Here is a 21,624-nt window from a genome sequence, read left to right as displayed (position 1 = left end):
CACCATGTGGCATGCTAGGATCCGACCAGGGATCGAACCCGTGCCCCCTGAGATGGAAGCACGGAGTCCTAACCACTGGACCACCAGGGAAGTCCCAACACGGACAAACTTTAAGGAATAAGGCCAGGCCAGGGCAAGGCAGGGACAATGCATTCCCTGGTAGGTGGCCCTTCCTTCTTGGGAATTCTTAGAGGGGCCTAATGCCAGTGCCCGGCAGCTACACAAGGGCGAGCTCTGCCTCGTCCACTGCTGCAGCCCCTCGACACACGGCACATAGTAGGTGCTCAATAAACGTTGGTGGAGTCCACTGTTATGGTCTGCCTCTGATAGAATGATGTATCTATCTGAAGACAGGGTCTTCTTGGGAGATTGTTAACCCTCTCCCACGAAATTTTCGAGATCAGGGAGAAACAGCTGAAAACCCTAAGTCCTGATCTCCTATTTTCAAGACTTCCCCTCAGTACATAAAAAGTGTGTGTTCCCAGTTTCAAGGGTAATTCATAGCTTTGTGGTGTTTGACCACTTTTTTCCTTTTATTTAACGTGGATTCCTAGCAGGGGCTGTGTACACGCCGTAAATCTGCAACAACTCAATCCAGGGTCACAGCTACTAAACCTCCAGAGGGGCTGCCCTCCTTGGTCCCTCCTGGCCTTGTAAGAGCCAGTTCTGAAAGGAAAAGCTATGTCCTCGTGGGTAAGTGACGGCTAAAGAAAAGCACCATTTTTAAAAAAGGACAATCGTTATGTGAAGCTTCGACACAGCCCATACAAAAGGGGGAATTTCACTGCCCTCGGCTTGGAATCATCTTTCCCTCTCTTCCCTTTCTCTTTGTCTGTTTAACTCACCTTCTAAGAGTCAGCTCGGGTAGCATCTCCTTCAGGAAGCTGTCCTAGAATCCTGCACAGGTTAGAATTGGTGGCCTATTTTCATGGTCTTCAACTACCTGTACCCAACTCTTTAGCTAACATTTGATGAATTTATCACACAAGAGACAGGAACAAACTTCATAAATGATACATGGCATTGACTTGGAGAAATGTACAACAGAATAGCGCTAGCAGGACGCACACCGTCCACCCCTCTCCCAGCCCACGAAGAGCTGGGCTCGGGCTGGACACGACTGGATGTGCCGTGCAATGTGCCCCAGGAGAGGCACCCCGATCCCCCGCCACCTCGTATATTTATAAAAGGATTGAGAGGAGACAGGAATCCTGAGTTGTTTCCAGTCCTTCCAACCCTGACCGTGTTGGAAGACCCTGATCTTTGCAATCTGGATTAGTCTTGAGGAGGACCAAGGAAAACTCAGTTTGCAAACCAGCGCTGGTTTCTGCCAGAGACCTTGCCACTTTCTCCCTGTAGAGACCTCTGGTTGCTAGGTTACCTGCGAGTGAGCGGTAAGGGTCATAAGCAGTCAGACGAATCGACTGATCTCCACGGGGTGCTTACTATTTCCTAGGCATTATCTCATTTATTCTCACAACAACCTGATGAGGCACAGCCCTCATTTTACGGACGGCAAAGCTGAATCTAGACAGTCTCATCCACAAACCTCCAGCTACTACAGAGCAGAGATAAGATTCAAACCCAGACCAAGCTGATTCCGGAACGTCAGTTCTAATCTTCCACCCCGTACCGCATCTTCCAGCTCTCCCTACATGATGCTGCCGTTGTTGCTTAACTCGTCAGGTCCCTATCTTTTTAAATGCCTTTCATCTCTGCATCCCCAGTACTGACATTCAGTGAATATTTGTTGAGCACATGAATGGACTGATTTCATATTTCGTCTTCCCACAAGGCTATGCCCTCATCATGCTGCCTCTTGATCCAACCCAGGAGAAGGGTGGAAGGGACTGCTCTGAAGACCTAGTCAGCCACAGTGTATGGGTCAAGTTCAGCAAAAGTGATGAACATCTCAAGGCTATTCCAAGATGTGCCAAAGCTCTACCACGAGGTCAGAAGAATGGAAGTTTTTACCTCTCAGTGCCTTTCTGATGTGATTTCTTATTTACTGCACATTCCCATTTAATTGTCTTTAGACAGTGGTTTACCAACAATGTCACATTTGGCCCCGTGCCCTCCTCAGATCAACAGGAGGGTCTTATGTGGGCTGCTTGTGAAAATAAATCACTGAGGAGAGGGAGTAAACTGGGAACGTGTCTAGTCACAAAATGCCTTCCCGAGCACAAAAGCGGAACAGAATCATGGGCACTGGTGGCTTCTCTCAAAGCTGGGCCTAAACCTTTCACCAGGCTGCACTGTGACCCTGGGCAAGTTACTTCAACTCTCTGAGTCTCTGCTCTCTAATCCCTAAGATGTGGACAGTAAAATTTCCTACCTCTGAGGGTCACTGTGAGTCCAGCCCAGCTCACAGTAAGCACCAGATCAATACCAGCTATTCTTATGGCTGTTGTTATTGTTACATAAGTGTGACATATTGTAACTCCTTTATGCTAGCAATTCTACTCTTAAGAATTCATCATAAGGAAATTATTAAAAGCTAAATAAATATTGAGCTGCATGAGGTGCTTGTATATTTCGGAGATTAATCCTTTGTCAATAGCTTTGTAGTCTAGTCTGAAGTCAGGGAGCCTGATTCCTCCAGCTCCGTTTTTCTTTCTCAAGATTGCTTTGGCTATTTGGGGTCTTTTGTGTTTCCATACAAAAACAAACAACCCAATCCAAAAATGGGCAGAAGATCTAAATAGACATTTCTCCAAAGAAGATATACAGATTGCCAACAAACACATGAAAGGATGCTCAACATCACTAATCATTAGAGAAATGCAAACCAAAACTACAATGAGGTATCACCTCACACTGGTCAGAATGGCCATCATCAGAAAATCTACAAACGATAAATGCTGGAGAGGGTGTGGAGAAAAGGGAACCCTCTTGCATTGTTGGTGGGAATGTAAGTTGATACAGCCACTGTGGAGAACAGCATGGAGGAGATTCCTTAAAAAACTAAAAATAGAACTACCATATGACCCAGCAATCCCACTGTTGGGCATATACCCAGAGAAAACCATAATTCAAAAAGAGTCATGTACCACAATGTTCATTGCAGCTCTATTTACAATAGCCAGGACATGGAAGCAACCTAAGTGTCCACTGACAGATGAATGGATAAAGAAGATGTGGCACATATATACAATGGAATATTACTCAGCCATAAAAAGAAACGAAATTTATTTGTAGTGAGGTGGATGGACCTAGAGTCTGTCATACAGAGTGAAGTAAGTCAGAAAGAGAAAAACAGATACTGTATGCTAACACATATGTATAGAATCTAAAAAAGAAAAAAAGAAAAAATGATTCTGATGAACCTAGGGGCAGGGCAGGAATAAAGATGCAGACGTAGAGAATGGACTTGAGGACACGGGGAGAGGGAAGGGTAAGCTGGGACGAAGTGAGAGTGGCATGGACATATATACACTACCAAATGTAAAATAGATAGCTAGTGGGAAGCAGCCTCATAGCACAGGGAGACCAGCTTCGTGCTTAGTGACCACCTAGAGGGGTGGGATAGGGAGACGCAAGAGGGAGGGGATATGGGATATATGTATACGTATAGCTGATTCACTTTGTTATACAGCAGAAACTAACACAACATTGTAAAGCAATTATACTCCAATAAAGATGTTAAAAAATTTTTAATCTATAGAATGAGTTATTTTTGAGGCATTTAAAATGAGTTTATGGAAGAATATTCAAATTTAGAAAGTTGTTCCCTACTTATCATTATGCAAAGAATCAGAGTAAAAAGCGTATGTATGGTATGATCCTATATTTGTAAAAATGATTAATGCATGTGAACAGAAAATATACTAAAAATGTTAATGTTTTCTATTTTTCCTATCATTGGCATATATTCTTCTTATAATGAGAAAACCACAAATAAAAGTTATCTTTTAATAAAACAGTTGGAATTTGTTTTGTTTTGTTTGTTTGGGAGCTTGTGGGGTTTGCATTACGGATGCTTTGAAAAACATGATGATAGCTTATACCATTTCTTTGTGCCAGTCCAGTTGTAAGTGCTTTATAAAGATTACCTCGTTTACATCTAACAACAATGCTATGAATGTATAATATTATTATCTCCATCTTATAGATGAAGTAATCAGGGCACAGAGAGGCTGAGGGACTTGCCCAAGGTCACACAGCTTGGAAATACTGGAGGTTAAAATTCAAGATCAGGCAGTCTGGACTGGTCCACACCCTTACGCCCATGCTTGTCTGTGTCTGGAACAGCTGCATAGGCATTCCACAGAATGTTTATTTAAACTTTATTTTTGTGTATTTATATGTTTAAAAAATTATATTTAAATACCCTCCCTGACTTGACATATACAGTAGGATCTAGTTATCTGAGGAGATTTGGAATTAATAAAAGGCCACTTAAAATGGATGCTCTTAACATTGACTGATTCGGAATTTACCTTGAAAAGTAAAACTGTAATTATGAAAGTATTTTTTATCTGATATCTAGGAATATTCAGGTTATACTTGCAACTACGCTCTAATTTTTAGAATGAACACTGAGCTTTCCTACGTACACAAACATGCGACACCAAACATTTCATTGTCCCTCCACTTCACTGACTGCAAAATGCATCCTGTTTTCAGAGATGTCAAAAGATGAGCATCGTGTGTATCTCAGAGTTGATGAAATACTCGAGAACAATGCAGCATCCCTGTAGCGTGACTGGTGCAACACAATCCAATGTAAACATACTGGAGGTCTCCATCAAATTTTCCAGGACCTCTCTTTACGATATTAGAACCGCCCTCTTGGAAGCGCTGATCGTGTCACCTTCCTTGTCACTTCTCTCTGCCACAGTATTTAACTGTGCTACCTCAGCCCGATCTGCATTTACCAAGGCTTCCCTGGGCGCTTACAGGCAGATCTCCAGCATCACTTTTGTTGACTTAATGAAATTCTCGTCTTGGGCTTGAGTTGTAATTTTACTCTGTCAGCATTCGTGTTAACATTGTACTGCAGGATGTTCCTGGAAATGACTGCCGGCAGAGAGGAGAAAAAGGAGGTGCCAGTCTGCTGTGTTCAGTGCATACCAGCTTTGTGACCCTAAGCTCTGCCTCAGTTCTTTCGTCTGTAAAATGGGGCTGCTCCTAATGGTGCCTACCTCACAGGGTTGTTGTGAAGAGAAAATAATTCATGTGAAACAGTCCTTGGCACATTGGAGCCCTCAAATAATGCTGACTATTATTATTATAACTAGTGTTAAATGGGGAGGGATCTCTGAGTGGAGAACATTTTTATAAGAGATCAGATGACTGATAGTAATTTTTGTCTTCTAACATCTTTGGCTTCCCTACAAACATCTGTACTGAGGGGGGCTTCAATGAACATTTTAAAAGCTGTTAATTTTTGTGAAGATCTTGGAATAAATCTTTTCTAAATATCTCTGAACACAGATCTGAACTTCTGTTACTCTGCTGTTTATTAGAAAACTTCAAGATCTGCACTGGGCTTTCTCTGAATCCACCTGATGTGTGTCTGCTCAGATAAGGTTGTATAAGCAACTGCGCTGGTGGATCCTGCAAGCAAATGCCAGGCAGAGCAGAGGTTCAAGTTCACGTCAGGATGTTAAACCAGGAATGCAGTTTCAAATGAACATGTAACTGCACCCCAATGTTCCCAGTAGCACTATTTACAATAGCCAAGATATAGAAGCAACCTAAGTGTCCATCAACAGATGAATGGATAAAGAAGATGTGGTGTATATATACAATGGAATACTACTCAGCCATATAAAAGAATGAAATTTTGACATGTGCAGCTACATGGATGGACTTGGAGGGCATTATGCTAAATGAAGTAAGTCAGACAGAGAAAGACAAATAATGTATGATACCACTTATATGTGGAACCTAAAAAATATAACAAACTAGTGACTATAACAAAAAGAAGCGGACTCACAGATACAGAGAACAAACTGGGAGTCACCAGTGGGGAGAGGGAAGAGGGGAGGGGAAATATAGGGGTAGGCGAGTAAGAGGCACAAACTATTAGGTATAAAATAAGCTACAAGGATATATTGTACAATGTGGGGAATATAGCCAATATTTTCTAATAACTATAAAGAGAGTAGAACCTTTAAAAATTGTGAATCACTATGTTGTAACCTGTAACATATAATATTGTGCACGACTATACTTCAATTAAAAAAAAAGAACATGTAGCATGTTCCAGAATGGTGTTTTTTTTTTTTTTAATAAAGAGTTTCACAGCTTATTTTAAGTTTGGGGTGCAACCTCTCTACTTCTGTATCTAAGGCAAGGGATGTGAGTAGATATTTTAAGTGATTTAACCTTGAAACGATTATTTTCTATCTCTCCTCCTTCAAGCTTGTGGATCAATTTAATTGAAGACCAGCCAGAGCCTGTAAGGGAAATGATGAAAGAAAATACAGTTGCTCTTTGCAACTGCTTATATATATTCACTGTGATTTTTCTCAAAGCTGTGCAGACAAAACAAAGTACATAAATAAATTGAATCCTGAGAGTGCTATAAGATTAGAGTCATCATCTATAACCTCTTAATGCTTGTTTTACTCAAAATAGACTCAAGCTTGTCACAGACCTACTTTTCTTAAAGACAGAGAGATTACTAAAATTAAGAAAAGTATAAAGAATATGGTGACAAATCACCCATATTTCAACCACTCAAATGAATAAATGTTAGCATTGTGTCATATTTATTTTCAGTCTTTGTACGTGTGTGAGCAGGCATGTGTCTTAGAGATGGGGAAGGGCTTGCCTTACCTTTAATGTTTTATTATGGATAAAAACAAGTACTTTTTTTTTTTGACAGGAGGCAAAATACACAGAATTTACTTTTCATTCTAGGGTGTGGCAGGCAGATGATCCTTCAGGAAATTTTATTTTATTTTATTTTTTATACAGTAGGTTCTTATTAGTTATCTATTCTATACATATTAGTGTATGTATGTCAATCCCAATCTCCCACTTCATCCCACCTTCACCACACATCCCACCGCCCTGCTGAACAAGTACCTTTTTTTTTCTTTTGTGGTACACGGGTGTCTCACTGTTGTGGCCTCTCCCCTTGCGGAGCACAGGCTCCGGACGCGCAGGCTCAGCGGCCATGGCTCACGGGCCCAGCCTCTCCACGGCACGTGGGACCCTCCCAGACCGGGGCACGAACCCGTGTCCCCTGTATCGGCAGGCGGACTCTCAACCACTGTGCCACCAGGGAAGCCCTTTGAACAAGTACCTTTTAAACCTAATTCTCAGTCCTGTTCTCCTCACCTATTCCTACGGGTGACTAACCTCATGAGTTTAGTTTCTCTCTCTGTGTCTCTGTCTCCATCTGTATACATGATTATTAACGTACACACATATAAACATATATATATACACACACACATACAAACATACATTTACAGAGATCAAAACATTACAATAGTAAATATGGATTTGAATTATAAACCATGCTTATACTAATAAAACTGTCACATTGATTTGTTTTATATATGGGGTTCTACAGAAGATTTCACTTGAAGATTAAGGTCTTTGTCTGGAAAATTTGAAACTCTTGACTTACAGCACCTCTGAGACTCTGCTCAGTCAAAATATGCGGTTTGGCGCTGCCCCTTTTACTCATCCCTGCTTTCTCTGTTTCTATCTTTCTCCCCGAGTTCCATGTTCTCAATAATTGACTTTTTTGAAAACATTCAACGTGCCCTCCCCGTGCATGTCCCTCAGTACAAGGCCCCTTGTAAAACTCAAGCATCTGCTGAGATTTTTCCTGCTTGGTGACTGCCCAGGAGGGTACCCACTGATTTAATTGGCAGTTTCCATTCCTATCAGGAGGCCACCATATAATCACAAGGGGTGCCCTGAGAAAGACCTTTCCAAAAGCACTTTTAGTCCAATACAGAAGAAACCAAGGTTCTCTTGGTTTCACAAACTCTTTCTCCATACCTCAAGCTCTTTTGCAAAGGAAGGGTCTGAAAAACATGCCGGTAAAAATATGCCTTCCTTCAAAATGAAATTAAAATGCTATGTGGTGGGCTATGCAAGCTGACAGCCCCAAACCCTGGTATTCTCTCCCCACTAAGATCCCAGAACACAGCTCTGCAGGAAGACAGAAGTCCAAGGAGAGCCTGTCTGCCTGGATCATGGGCACTGGACAGGGGCATAGTGACAGAAGCAGGCTGCTCAGAACACGTGGGCGTCCCACTGACCCACGGATCCAGTTACTTCCACCTCTAATGGAAACTGTGTGCAGCTGACTTGCTTGGGCAAGAGAGAAGGGGACAAGGAAAGAGGGAATTCATTTTCAAACAAGGCTCTGAATTGGAAAGGGATAAACCGAGCTGGCGAACAGCTAACCCCACCCATCGCTATTTATAAATCTGCTTTGAAAAAATGTCATTTAGGGGAATTCTGCTGAAGAGGACAATAGGAATGTTTGCTCGGCTCATTTGATCTTGGTCTGCACATGCTCGATCTGCCATATTTGCATTTTTTTGGTATGATCATGGGGCAATTTGTGGTCTCTTAAATCGTTCCCTTCTATCGTTCAATGAATGTGCGGATAGTTTTGCTTCCCATCCCACAGACACACCTCAGAGTAAAGCACTGGGGTTGACAGTGTCTGCTTCCATCTTAGCGTCATTTAATCCCTACTACCTGCCTCTAATCAACCCTTACAGCTGGAGCTGTAAGCCCACCCCACACGTTCAAGTTGCCTCTGGAAGTGACTGGGCTCATGGCTCCATCAGTCTGAGTGATGAAATAGGCGTTTTTAATACTCGCTAAACAGGATTGGGGAGAAGGTGAAGTCCCAGCAGACCTCCCCAGCGTTAACTGCATCTTGTTGGTTCGGTTAATCATGTACCTAATTTGCCGATTATTGACTTGTTCTCACGCAGGATTTTACTTGGCTTGACATATCAGTAGCAATCCGTGATGAACTGTCAAGTAAACCTGCTCCCTGCCTTAACCACCCAGATGCTCACTTGCATCAACAGCTTCTGAGAGTTCCTTTGATCCCTAGCACTGCATCCAGGTCAGATGATGATGATGATGACGATCTTTAAGTCTCACCTGTTTCCCTTCTAGAACTGGGCTCAAGCAAACCTGACACAGTTTGTAGGATTCCAAATACTCGGCAGGATGGACTAGGCTACCTTACATACACCAGCCCCATGAGAATTTGAGTTGGTAGGTTGACAATGGCTTAGATCAACTTTTGTTTTTCTTTTTTGTCTAGGTCTTAAAAAAATGGAATGCAGGGCACCAAAATGCTGCATTTAAAAGACAATGGGGGGCTTCCCTGGTGGCGCAGTGGTTGAGAGTCCGCCTGCCAATGCAGGAGACACGGGTTGGTGCCCCGGTCCGGGAAGATCCCACATGCCGCGGAGCGGCTGGGCCCGTGAGCCATGGCCGCTGAGCCTGCGCGTCCGGAGCCTGTGCCCCGCAACGGGAGAGGCCACAACAGCGAGAGGCCCGCGTAACGCAAAAAAAAAAAGACAATGGGGGCTTCACTGGTGGCGCAGTGGTTGAGAGTCCACCTGCCGATGCAGGGGACATGGGTTGGTGCCCCGGTCTGGGAAGATCCCACATGCCGCGGAGCGGCTGGGCCCTTGAGCCATGGCCACTGAGCCTGCGCGTCTGGAGCCCGTGCTCCACAACGGGAGAGGCCACAACAGCGAGAGGCCCATGTACCGCAAAAAAAAAAAAAAAAAGACAATGGGATAGCTACCTTTCTAACAGACAAGGATTAAACAATGATATCCAGTTTATGCAAGAGTTCAAGTAAATAATACGGGCACTTACTGCCGCTGGTGGGCAGGAGAGTAGGGAGGGTAATTGGTATAAACTTTCAGAAGGAAAATTTGGCAATTAGTATAAAATCCGTAAGGGTTACTTTCAGGAAAAGAACTAAGGGTGTACACAAAGACTAGCCATGAGGACAGGTCTCCCAATATTTTATCGTAAGGCATAAGGGCCTTTCATTGGGATATCTGGTGCCCCTCTACCCAGGAACCTCAGAGGACTGTAATTCCAGCTCCATGGAAGTTAGGATCTGACTTGCTTTGGTCCATATGAGAAGGGCTTAAATGATACGTGACATTTCCAAGCCGAAGTCTTTCGGGATTGGTGCATAACTCACCATCTTCTCCTTCCTTTGCGATAGGGTACTAGTTATGTTCCTGACAGTGGAAATTCCACAGGTCCGTGCCCTTGAATGAGACTGACACTGAGCAAAGCCCAGTATCACCCAAAGTGAACACGTGAAGTAGGATGTTCCCAACCTCCACATGTTTGCCATTTGGGGTTGGATAACTCCTTGCTGTGGAGAGTTCTCCTGTGCGCGTTTAGCAGCAGCCCACCTGCCACTGCCTGCCAGGAGCAACCTCTCCCCAGGGTGACAACCAAAAATATTTCCAGACACTGAAGAATGCCTCTGGGGTAGGGAAGAATTGCCCTGTGTTGAGAACCACTGATATAAACAAGAAATAGCCTCTGTTGCTTTAAGCCACTTAGATGCTGAGTTTTTTTTTATACTGCCACTGATATCTTTTTTTTTTTTTTTTTTTGCGGTACGCGGGCCTCTCACTGCTGTGGCCTCTCCCGTTGCGGAGCACAGGCTCCGGACGCGCAGGCTCAGCGGCCATGGCTCAAGGGCCCAGCCGCTCTGTGGCATGTGGGATCTTCCCGGACCGGGGCACGAACCTGTGCCCCCTGCATCGGCAGGTGGACTCTCAACCACTGCGCCACCAGGGAAGCCCGTGCCACTGATAACCTTTTACTATAGCAAAAACACTACATAACTATTCAGCAAAAGGGGACTGCTTCCAATTACGGGTGTTTTTACTTCCTTTTGTTTTTCTGTGCTTTTAAAATTTTTCTGTAATGAAAACAATTTGTCCTTTGATAAGAAGAAAAAAACGAGAAAATTAATTTTATTTTAAAAACCTATATTTACATCATTGCTTATCGACAGACAGTATTGACTAGGGCCACGCAGGATTTCTAAGTACAGTGAAACACTAGTGTACCATATCTTTATATTGTGCTTCTGTTTGCAGAGTGTTTTCCCATCCTCCCTTTGTTGTGGTAGGGGTAGTGTAATTATAGCAACACTGTGAGGCAGGGAACACAGGTAGACAGGGAAACTGAGGCTAAGAGAGGTTAAGGCGCATGTCCGAGGACACCTGGTTAGCACGTAGCAGGGACTCCATCCTCAGTTTTCTAATTCCAGGACCTTCTCCCCTATGCCATGCTACCTCTGTATTGTATCGCTGTAGAAAGCCACGTTCAAAAAGTCAACTGGGACAGACTCTGATTCTTTGGGAAATTTAAACAGGTAAGAAAGGATTCTCCCCTGTATTTAATATCCTTGGACAAGGATACCAAATCTTGTAGGCACTTGGTCAGAGCATGATACTCAATAAAATTTAAGCACAGCCATTCATGCAATGCAGCCGAGAGAATTTCATATTCCTCCCCCTCCCCACTTCTTCCTCTTTCTCTCTTTTCAGCTCAAATGAGTCACCTTGGCTAGCCTGCCAATCCCCATAGAACGTATGTTCCTTGATAGGATATACCAATAGAAATGAAAAATTCTATAATGGTTTGAGACGTGAGTTAGTCACCTATCACTGCGAGGGGCTAAGCTCCATCTCCTCCAGGAAACGTAGCTCATCAAATGGACACGAAGGCACGTTATGATAGCGAATGATCGTGAGAATGCGTGGGGAGTCGCCTTCTCCTCGCTTTCTCTTTTTAAGAAGCGCCCCTGTATTGTACCTGTCTTGTGCATTCTAAGCATCTGCACCTTGTCTTGCTTACCGGACCCTCCGACGCATGCTAAACTCCCAAATTGGGAGCTGGACGGCAACCCTCTGTGCACACCTATTCATTTCCCTTCCCATGAAATGGGAAGGGGCTGTCCCCGGAGTGCAGCTATTTTGAGAGGCCGATCACTAGAACAATCACCGGCTTAGCAGGAGATGGACAGCGTGGTGTAGCCACAAAAGAAGGAGAGACATTGTCATTGAGGGTTTGAGTCCTGAATGTCAGAACAGCGGGGAACCTGGGAAGAGTACGTTTCTGCCTGCTGTCCACTATCACTCAGTTTCAGAGGCTTACCTACTTGACTTGCCATGATCGCTGGCCCTTCCATGATTCTGCTCAGAGCATGCAAGTGAAGGGGGATAGCAGTGCTTCAGAACAATGTCAAAAGGGAGAGGTTCCCCCCCGCCCCAGCCTCAAAGCTCCTGGCATCCAAGGGGCTGATAGGGAAGTTATGCTCAGCTGTGCCCAGAGGCATGTTCCTACTTACTCAAATAATGCCAACAAGTAGATTTCACTGCTGTCAATCTTTCATTATGCTACAGTAGAAAGAGTGGAGCCTGAAGGTCAGGGAGACCCCCTAACAATTTGCATAACTTCCCAGACCAGCACCCTGCACCTGCACCCTGCACCTGGCCAGAAGTTACAGAAATGCCTCAGGGACTCCTCTTAGCTGAATCCTTCTCTTTCTCTTGATGAGAATCTCTTTAAAGGACAGATGTGATTTTTGTAACAAGAGTCCTGCTTGGTCATGGGCTACGTTAACTCATCTCTAGATAATCAGTGCTTAGACCAATAAATATTTTTCTGGATGGATGGATGGAGGACTTATTGATTACCACTTTACACATTGATCCCTATAGCATGGGCTGTGTATGTTAATATAAACCTACACAGCTCTCCCTGCTCAAAAAAGAAGTAGTCCTTTTAGTCCCTTATATCGATCGTTTCAGGCTGTAAAGATGGGACTGCAAATACATTTCATCTTGAGAGCCAACACCAGTCAATTGGTGGTGGCTGCCTTTAGGGTTCTCTTGGAGGTATCTGTGCACTGAGTTTAGTGAGGAAAAAGTGCAGTCATCGATTAGCAATGTCTGCTGTGAGCTAAGGACAAAGAAATGGTGGCCTGACTGCTTTGCATTTGCCAAGGGGTTTAAAGCTTTAAATTCTTCCAGTTGAATTTTCTGGATGAATACCTTCCCAACACATGTTTAAAAAGGTCAGCTTTGACTGGATATAATGGGTGGTTAAGGGTGTTTTTCCCTCCACTGCTGTATTTTCCTAATGTACTTCTTTACCTACTTGCTGGATTTGAAAGCAAATGAGGCGGGAAAACACTGCTTGGTTTTCCTTAGGATATACAATTCTTACTGGAAAAGAAAACCAAACTAGATGAGGGTGAATTTATCCCAAGTGGGATGTATAAGAAAATCTCTACCAGGAAAAATGAAAGGAGGGGTGAGAAGAAAAACAATGAAATCCATAATCTAATCTAATCTTGTCATTCCCAACGCTGGGAATAATCTCACTTACGCAGTGTCAAGCACTTCCCAAGGCACTTAGTACAGGGAAGCACAGGGAAGCCACAGAGAAATGGTTGCTGAATTTTGGTTAATGTTACGTCACTCTTTTCAAACACAGTGGGATGTCTCCTAGTGATGTTTTAACAAATAACTAGACCCCTTCAACAAAAAGTACCCAAGGATGAGCAAAGGTCTGGCAAAGGTGACGTCATCAGGTGGGGAGGTAACCATTTTCTTTTTCTGAGAAATCGTTCCCGTAACATAAATTTAACCACTTTACAGTTTGGTAGTTTTTAGTATATTCACTATGTTGTGCAACCATCACCGCTATCTAATTTCAGAGCATTTGCATCACCCCGAAAAGAAACCCCAAAGGTATTAGCAGTCAGTCCCGATTCTTTCCTCCCTCTCCCCTGGCAATCACTAATCTCCTTTTTGTCTCTAAGGATTTGCCTATTCCAGACAATACAAATGGAATCAAACGGTATGTAGCCTTCTGTATCTGGCTTCTTTCATTTAGCATAACATTTTCAAGATTCATCCATGTTGTAGCATGTAACAATATTTCATTCCCTTTTTTTTAAAAAAATAGTTCATTCCCTTTTATGTTTGAATACTATCCCATGGTAGGGATAGATCACATTTTGTTTCTCCATTCATTAGTTGATGGACATTTGGGTTGTTTCCACTTCGGGGCTATTATGAATAAACACTGCTATGAACATTTGTGCATATTGTTAAATGAGAAATAAAGTTTTCAATTCTCTGTAGGAATACACCTATTAGTGGAGCTGCTGGATCATACTGTAATTCTTTGTTTAACTTTTGGAAGAACCATTGAATTCTCTTCCACAGTGGCCCTCCGTTGTACATTCCCACAAAGCATACAGGAGGGTTCCAACTGTTATTGTCCATCCTTTAGTTATAACCATCCTAGTGGGTGTGAAGTGGTGTTTTTTTTTTTTTTTTTTAAACTCATGGCTATATCAAGCATGTTCCTACCTGGGCATGAGACGGTGGAAGTCCTCTTCTTATGTAAACACCGAAGAGAGCATCCTTCCCGAGGGAGATATTGAACTTTAAGAACTGGGGTTGACTGATGTGAATCTGTGATCTCCAAAACACGCCAGGTGGGACTTCTTGGGTCACCCGCCGACCAACTTCCGCTTCGCCACTGTCTATGCTGCTGTTCTTCAAGAACCAGGGCACTGGAAGATAGGAATTGACACCAAGTCCATGACATGTGTACACATTAGTTGGCTCTACATTTCTGTTTGATTATATGCCAGTATTTAAAAAATATATGATGGTGAAACCCATGGCAAATTTCTCTTTAGGTCACAACTTAAAATATCTAGGTTTTAAATAAGAATCCTAGAAACTCATACCCCAGGGCATCTGAAATATTGGCACAGTGCTTGCTAAACTTGAGATTACTCTTTACTGATCAACTATCATAAGAGCTGGAGTCTGATAAGTACATGTAAACTCCAAATGTGACTGGGATGTAAAATGATCAGTAGGAAAGGGGAGAGTGATATTAATTTGGCACCAGATTTAATTCTTGCAGCTGTTAATTATTCTTTCCTGCCACAAACAAGTCCAATATACTCTGACATTCTCATAAATTAATAAAAAAAGAGCCAGCAGTGAACAAACATCAGTCCAAAATAAATAAAATAACTCAACAGAAAATGCTGACTTGCTCTAAGGCTGACCCAACATTGGGTGTCACCCCTTCCTCGCTTAAGAGGAGGGACTTAAGTACCGTGTGGAAACCACACCCCTCTCACGGTGACACTGGTGCATCTCTGTTGCATTATTTGAAATCACTTATATAGGAACCACTGGTTGCCCATACTCGGCAACCTTCAGAACTTTAATAATAGGAGTTCCAGAAATTCCTATTTTAAAAGAGGGTTTCTTAATAACAACGAACTAGCCAGGGTCTCCTACACTTCGGAGGGTGGTTTCCTTTATGAACACAGAACGAAGAAAAAGCTGGGAGTTACTAGAAGTTGCCCAAGAAAAGTTAACTGATCTCTCAGGGCCTCATTATCATCCTCTCTAAAATGGGAACAAAACCTTGATGGAAGCTAGTTTTACATAGGTCACGTGTGATTCCTTCAAATGGATTCTGAACTCGAAAGGAAATATAAAACCACAATCTCCTATCGTCTTGAGAACTTCTAAACCAGTTGAAACCAAATCCAGAAAGAACTGAAGACATTTTGGTTTTGAGGGTCTTTTCACTTTTTCATTGATCACTTTGGCGGCCTTGTGGATCTAAAACTTCTTCAGTCTCATGGGCAAAGGATGGGAAGCCAGCTCCCTCCTGCATTCTGTAATGGACGCACTCTTCTGAATATATTCATCTGTATTTGGCCACAATCCATTGCGAAAGGTGTGGATGGTCAAGAGAGATCATAAGGTTGCAGAAGACTGGCATGAAAGGTGAGTGAGGCATTCTGACTTAGCTGACCTGGCTCTGTTACCACCCGGCCACTGCATTAAGACAATACTCATAAATGCTTGGTGCCGGTTTCTCATTCCGGAAAATGGAGAGGTGACATTCTTGGATCCCTAAAGGTTTTCCATATCTAAATTATAAAAGAAAAACCACAGAATGACTTGAGGGTGTAAAGTTATTTTTTTCCCCGTATTTAGTTCAATAGTGGGTCAAATACGAAGTAAACAGGGGCTTAAAATAAAGTAGAAGACACTCTGCTTTGGACCTTAAGAAGAAACCCTCGACCTCTAGAATAGGGAACAGGCTCCTGTTTGGAAGGAGTTTGGAAGCTTCCATCACAAAACATTGTTAGGAAGAAAAGAAACTAGTAATCCTTCGTGGGTCAGCTCTTTAGATGGTTTGCTCCTCAAACATTTTTATGTTGCCTATCAGATAGGAAGTACTTTCCTGTAGGGGAGGAATACTGCATAGCATGTAAGAGCAGAAACTGGGCTGAGACTGCCTTGGTTCAAACGCCAGCTTTGATACTTGGTAAAGTGTATCCATTCTCTGTGCCTCAGTTCCCTCCCTTGTATAATTGGGACACTATTATTATTTATTTCATAGCATTGTTAGGAGGATTTAATGAGTGAACCCATGCAAAGCTCTTCGACTAATTTTTGGCACAAAGTAAGCACTAAATAAAAATTAGCTATCATGATTATTATTATCGGTAAGGCTCTAAGCCTCAAAAGCGTATTGTTTATTTTGCTGACATAATGACGTATCTAGGGGGAACCACTTGTTATCACCAGTTGATCAGAAGCTCTGATTATTATAAATTAAAAACGAATTTGTACTTAAAAATGCTGCTTTGGAAGGGCTCCTCTCCTCGCCAAATTAAGGCCTTTGGAGGAAAGGATACAATAAAAAGGATGCAGTAAGGAAGAGCTGTAGGAAAAAAAAAAAACCAACCCTGGGGAAGAATAGTTTAGGAGTCTCTGATAGAGACCAAATGTAACCCCAGCAATCACAGTGTAGCAACAAGTTAAAGAAATGCACTAAAAATAAAAAAGAATTCTAAAGAAATCACTCATCTTTAAACTTAATAAAATGAGCTTTCTTTCGTGTCTGTTGGGCTTTCAGGGGTTGCTGGGTTAATGACAGGCTATGAAAAAGTAGCAGGGAATCGGCACCCACGAGCCCACTAATCTGCTGTTGAAACTTAAACGGATTTTGATAATGTCAAACCAAATGAGGACGCCAGAGGTGGCGAAGAGGCTTCCAGGGAGCGGCTGCGCTGGAGAAATTCTGACAAGGAGCCTCAGGGGGTTGATTCTTTTTTTTTTTTTTAATAAATTTATTTATTTTTAGCTGCGTTGGGTCTTTGCTGCTGCACGCGGGCTTTCTCTAGTTGTGGCGAGTGGGGGCTACTCTTCGTTGCGGTGTGCGGGCTTCTTATTGCAGTGGCTTCTCTTGTTGTGGAGCACGGGCTCTAGGCACACGGGCTTCAGTAGTTGTGGCTCACGGGCTCAGCAGGTGTGCCTCGCGGGCTCTAGAGTGCAGACTCGGTAGTTGTGGCACACGGGCTTAGTTGCTCCGCGGCATGTGGGATCTTCCCGGACCAGGGCTCAAACCCGTGTCCCCTGCATTGGCAGGCGGATTCTTAACCACTGCCACCACCAGGGAAGTCTGGGTTTGGTTCTTATAGTAGTGGGGTCCCCCTTCTTTCAGTAGACCCCAACTTCAGGACACTTAAGTCAGTAATTAGCTGCTCCCGCCAATGAGTACAGGCTGACTTCTCAGTAGTCACACTCCCCCACCAGGGTTTCAGATGCCCCACCCCTCATGTTCCATCCACCAAAGGAGGCAGTGCACCTGGGTGCTGTATATACGTTTTGTAGCCAGACAACTGGGTTCAAATCCTGGCTCTGGTTCTTCCTTGTTGTGTGACCACCAGCAATTTGCTTAACCTCTCTGGGTCTTCATTCTCTTTTTGTTAAAATGGGAACAATAATAGTAACTATCTCATAGGCTGAGAGTAACAAATGGAAGTACACAAAGACGGTCCCTAGCATATAATAATAGCAAAATATATGCTAGTTACACTGAATTAAATAAAAGAATGAAAAACGATAAGGGAAAATGTCTGGCTTTTTTTTTTTTACCATCTTCATTGGAGTATAATTGCTTTACAATGGTGTGTTAGTTTTTGCTGTATAACAAAGTGAGTCAGCTATATGTATACATATATCCCCACATCCCCTCCCTCTTGCGTCTCCCTCCCACCCTCCCTATCCCACCCCTCTAGGTGGTCACAAAGCACCGAGCTGATCTCCCTGTGCTATGAGGCTGCTTCCCACTAGCTATTTTACATTTGGTAGTATATATATGTCCATGCCACTCTCTCACTTCTTCCCGGCTTACCCTTCCCACTCCCTGTGTCCTCAGGTCCATTCTCTACATCTGCATCTTTATTCCTGTCCTGCCCCTAGGTTCTTCAGAACCCTTTTTTTCCCTAGATTCCATACATATGTGTTAGCACACGGTATTTGTTTTTCTCTTTCTGACTTACTTCATCCTGTATGACAGTCTCTAGGTGCATCCACCTCACTACAAATAACTCAATTTCGCTTCTTTTTATGGCTGAGTAATATTCCATGGCTTTCTTTTCGGAGTAAAGGATTTTCAAAAAGACATTGTGTGTATATGTGATATGCATGTATATATTTATATACATGTATATGTGCATATATGTGTATATATGTATGTATGTATCTATCAAGGGAGAGGGGAGAGTCTAACTCTTCTAGAATAGACTTAACTATGGGAACAAGCTTAAAATTGGGAGTCAGGCTCTGTTTCCATTACTGAGTTTTGGTGGGACTTTATAGAAGCCTGTTTGGTTATTTTATTGATTAGCTTAGTTTATTGAAAATCCTGCTTTATTTAGTAACACTGAATTTTTTTTTTTTTTTACAGTGTAACAGGCATCTGGTTTATTTAATTATTTTTTACATCTTTATTGGAGTGTAATTGCTTCACAATGGTGTGTTAGCTTCTGCTTTATAACAAAGTGAATCAGCTATACATATACATATGTTCCCGTATCTCTTCCCTCCTATGTCTCCCTCCCTCCCACCCTCCCTATCCCACCCCAGTAACACTGAAATTGAGATCCAGTCAGCTATACCTTCACACTGAAGCTCTTTTATCCTTTATATCCTGCCTCCTGCCAGATAAATAGGTTCTTTCTCTGCGTTTTCATAGCATTTACACTTAACTCTACTGCAGCACTGTTGTTGGGTACTATGTTGATTTTACTTGCCTTTCTAAGTGTCTCTTATTAGACGCTGTGCTCCCTGAGGTCAGGCAGGGCTACAAATGCATCTCTGGGTTCTCCGTGGTTTGCACCTGGCAAACCATCTATAAATTCTTATTGAACTGAATCAAGTTTTATCTGACCATCTGATGGGGTATTTTAACAAAACCCCTGTGACTACTGGGTGAAATGAGAGCCTTAAGAAAGATTTACTTTGGAAAGTTGCACGGAAACTGGCTTTAAAAAAAAAAATTAAATTCTCTTTTGAGAGCTCCATGGGGAAATTTACTACCTAAAGAAAACTTCCTTATGAATCCTTCTGAAAAATCATGAGTCAACTCTTAATTTATCTTTTGTATAAAGTCTTATAAACAAAAAAAATGAGCCAAGGCAGCTGGAGTCTAGTGTATAGGTCATTGGATTAACAACCAAGAGGTAAGGGTCCTAATCCTGATGCTTTATGATGCCGAACCATTTGTGGAAGGAACAGGGATGTAAATGAACTATTCTGTGGAACTCCCATCCTCGTTACTAAGCAGCTGGCTAGTTTTAGGCAGTTCAGCTCTCCAGGTCTCATTGTCCTTATCTCCATAAGAGTGGTTTGGACCCAAGGATACCTTAAGAGGCATTCCACCTTAGCCTACTGTGGTCTACAGAGCAAGTCAGGAGGGTCATCTCTGGGTTTGCGCTACAAAGACGCCTATGTGGTGTCCGTGGGGGGAGGGGTTATCAGAAAGTGAAGGTAACATCCCTTTTAACAAACCAGTGATTGCTTTCAAACTAAACTTTCCACATATGCAACTGAATTATTCTTTGGCAAAGAGTTTTCACTTTTTCCATATATATATATATATATATATATATATATATATATACACACATATATATATACATCTGCATATAAATACCTTTAATATATATAAAATTTTCATTTTGAAATAATTTCAGATTTATGGAAAAATTTCAAACAATGGTACAAAGATTCCTGCATATCCTTCACCCAGATTCCATAAATGTTACATACATTTGTGTTCTCTCTCTGTATATAAATATATATTTTTTCTGAAACACTGAGTTAAGTTATAAACAGGTGGCTCCCTTACCTCGAAATACTTCCAAGTGTTTCTCCTAAAAACAAGGCCATTCTTTTTCAGAACCACAGTACAGTTACCACAAACAGAAAATTAACATTGATACAACCAAATATATCTAATTTATAGACCTTATTCAAATTCGCCAATTGTTACACTAATAGTCTTTACAGCCAAAGGAAAAAAGACTTTTTCTACATACTTAAAAAAGAACCTTCAAGGGCTTCCTTGGTGGCGCAGTGGTTAAGAATCCACCTGCCAATGCAGGGGACACAGGTTCAAGCCCTGGTCCGGGAAGATCCCACATGCCGCAGAGCAACTAAGCCCGTGCGCCACAACTACTGAGCCTGCGCTCTAGAGCCCGCGAGCCACAACTACTGAGCCCGCGTGCCACAACTACTGAAGCCCGCGCACCACAAATACTGAAGCCCACGCGCCTAGAGCCTGTGCTCCGCGATAAGAGAAGTCACTGCAATGAGAAGCCCGCGCACCACAACCAAGAGTAGCCCCCACTCGCCACAACTAGAGAAAGCCCATGCACAGCAACAAAGACACAATGCAGCCAAAAATATAAATAAATAAAATAAATACATTTAAAAAAAAAGAACCTTCAAAATGAGTGGGCATAACTTCTGTAACTTTAAAAATAATAAAAGGACGAGAAAAGTTAGGCCAATACTGCCTCCCGAGAGATTAAAAGAAAAGGTGCCTTTTGTAAATTGCTACAGCCAGCGTGGGGAACCATCTCCATGACTCTGTCCTTGGAGGTCAAATCCCTGGGCTGATGTCCAGGAGGTCTGTGCCGCCCTCCAAGGTCAAAGAGGCCAGCAGCCCGGACCAGGCTCCCAGTCCCACAAACAAGGATCAGAACCTGGGCTCCCGGAGCCATGCCAGCTCTTCTAGGACAAACATGGTTAACCCCTAAAAGGATGCCATTGAGAGTCACTCAACAAGGAAACAAAGTAATTATGGTTTCTACCTTTACCTCCAAGATGGCTGTCGTCATATTGAGAAGTTCTGAGTTCTCAGGAGGCAATGTTGCATGTGGAGCTGGTCAGCCCTGGGTTTGAATCCCAGCTCTGAGAACTACTAGCCGTGTGCCTGCGGGCTGATCCCTCCCGCTCTCTGAGTTTGTCTACCCCTCTGTATAATGGGGTTGCTTCTGAGGATTAACCAGAGTAACACAGGACGCGAATTCTAGGCACTTTTACATCTTTCTATCCAGCTGTTGTGCTGCCCGCAAAACACCTGTAACTATCCCAGATTTGGAGGATAAATATGTGATGATTTATTGATAGTTTATGGTACCAGCTGCCTAGTGCACTATTAACTACAAGAGGGCCCAGGGCTGGAGTGGGCTGTAATGAAACAGACATCTTGCAGAGCAGC

At 42.8% G+C, this 21,624-nt stretch overlaps 1 protein-coding gene across 7 annotated transcripts in view; it reads right to left on the bottom strand.

Moving 5' to 3' along the window:
• LOC101336875 (teneurin-2) overlaps positions 1–21,624 on the bottom strand; it is a 465,743-nt gene that overhangs the window by 204,354 nt on the left and 239,765 nt on the right. For all 7 annotated transcript variants that reach the window (XM_073802777.1, XM_073802778.1, XM_073802779.1 and 4 more), the window contains one exon: positions 14,376–14,581. In XM_073802777.1, coding sequence (XP_073658878.1) covers positions 14,376–14,581 — 206 coding nt within the window. The remainder of the gene's footprint in view (positions 1–14,375; positions 14,582–21,624) is intronic.

This window comes from Tursiops truncatus, chromosome 3 (genome assembly GCF_011762595.2).
Source record: "Tursiops truncatus isolate mTurTru1 chromosome 3, mTurTru1.mat.Y, whole genome shotgun sequence".
Taxonomy (NCBI): domain Eukaryota; kingdom Metazoa; phylum Chordata; class Mammalia; order Artiodactyla; family Delphinidae; genus Tursiops; species Tursiops truncatus.
Note: the sequence above shows the minus strand (reverse complement) of the source record. Positions and strands in the feature narration are given on the sequence as shown.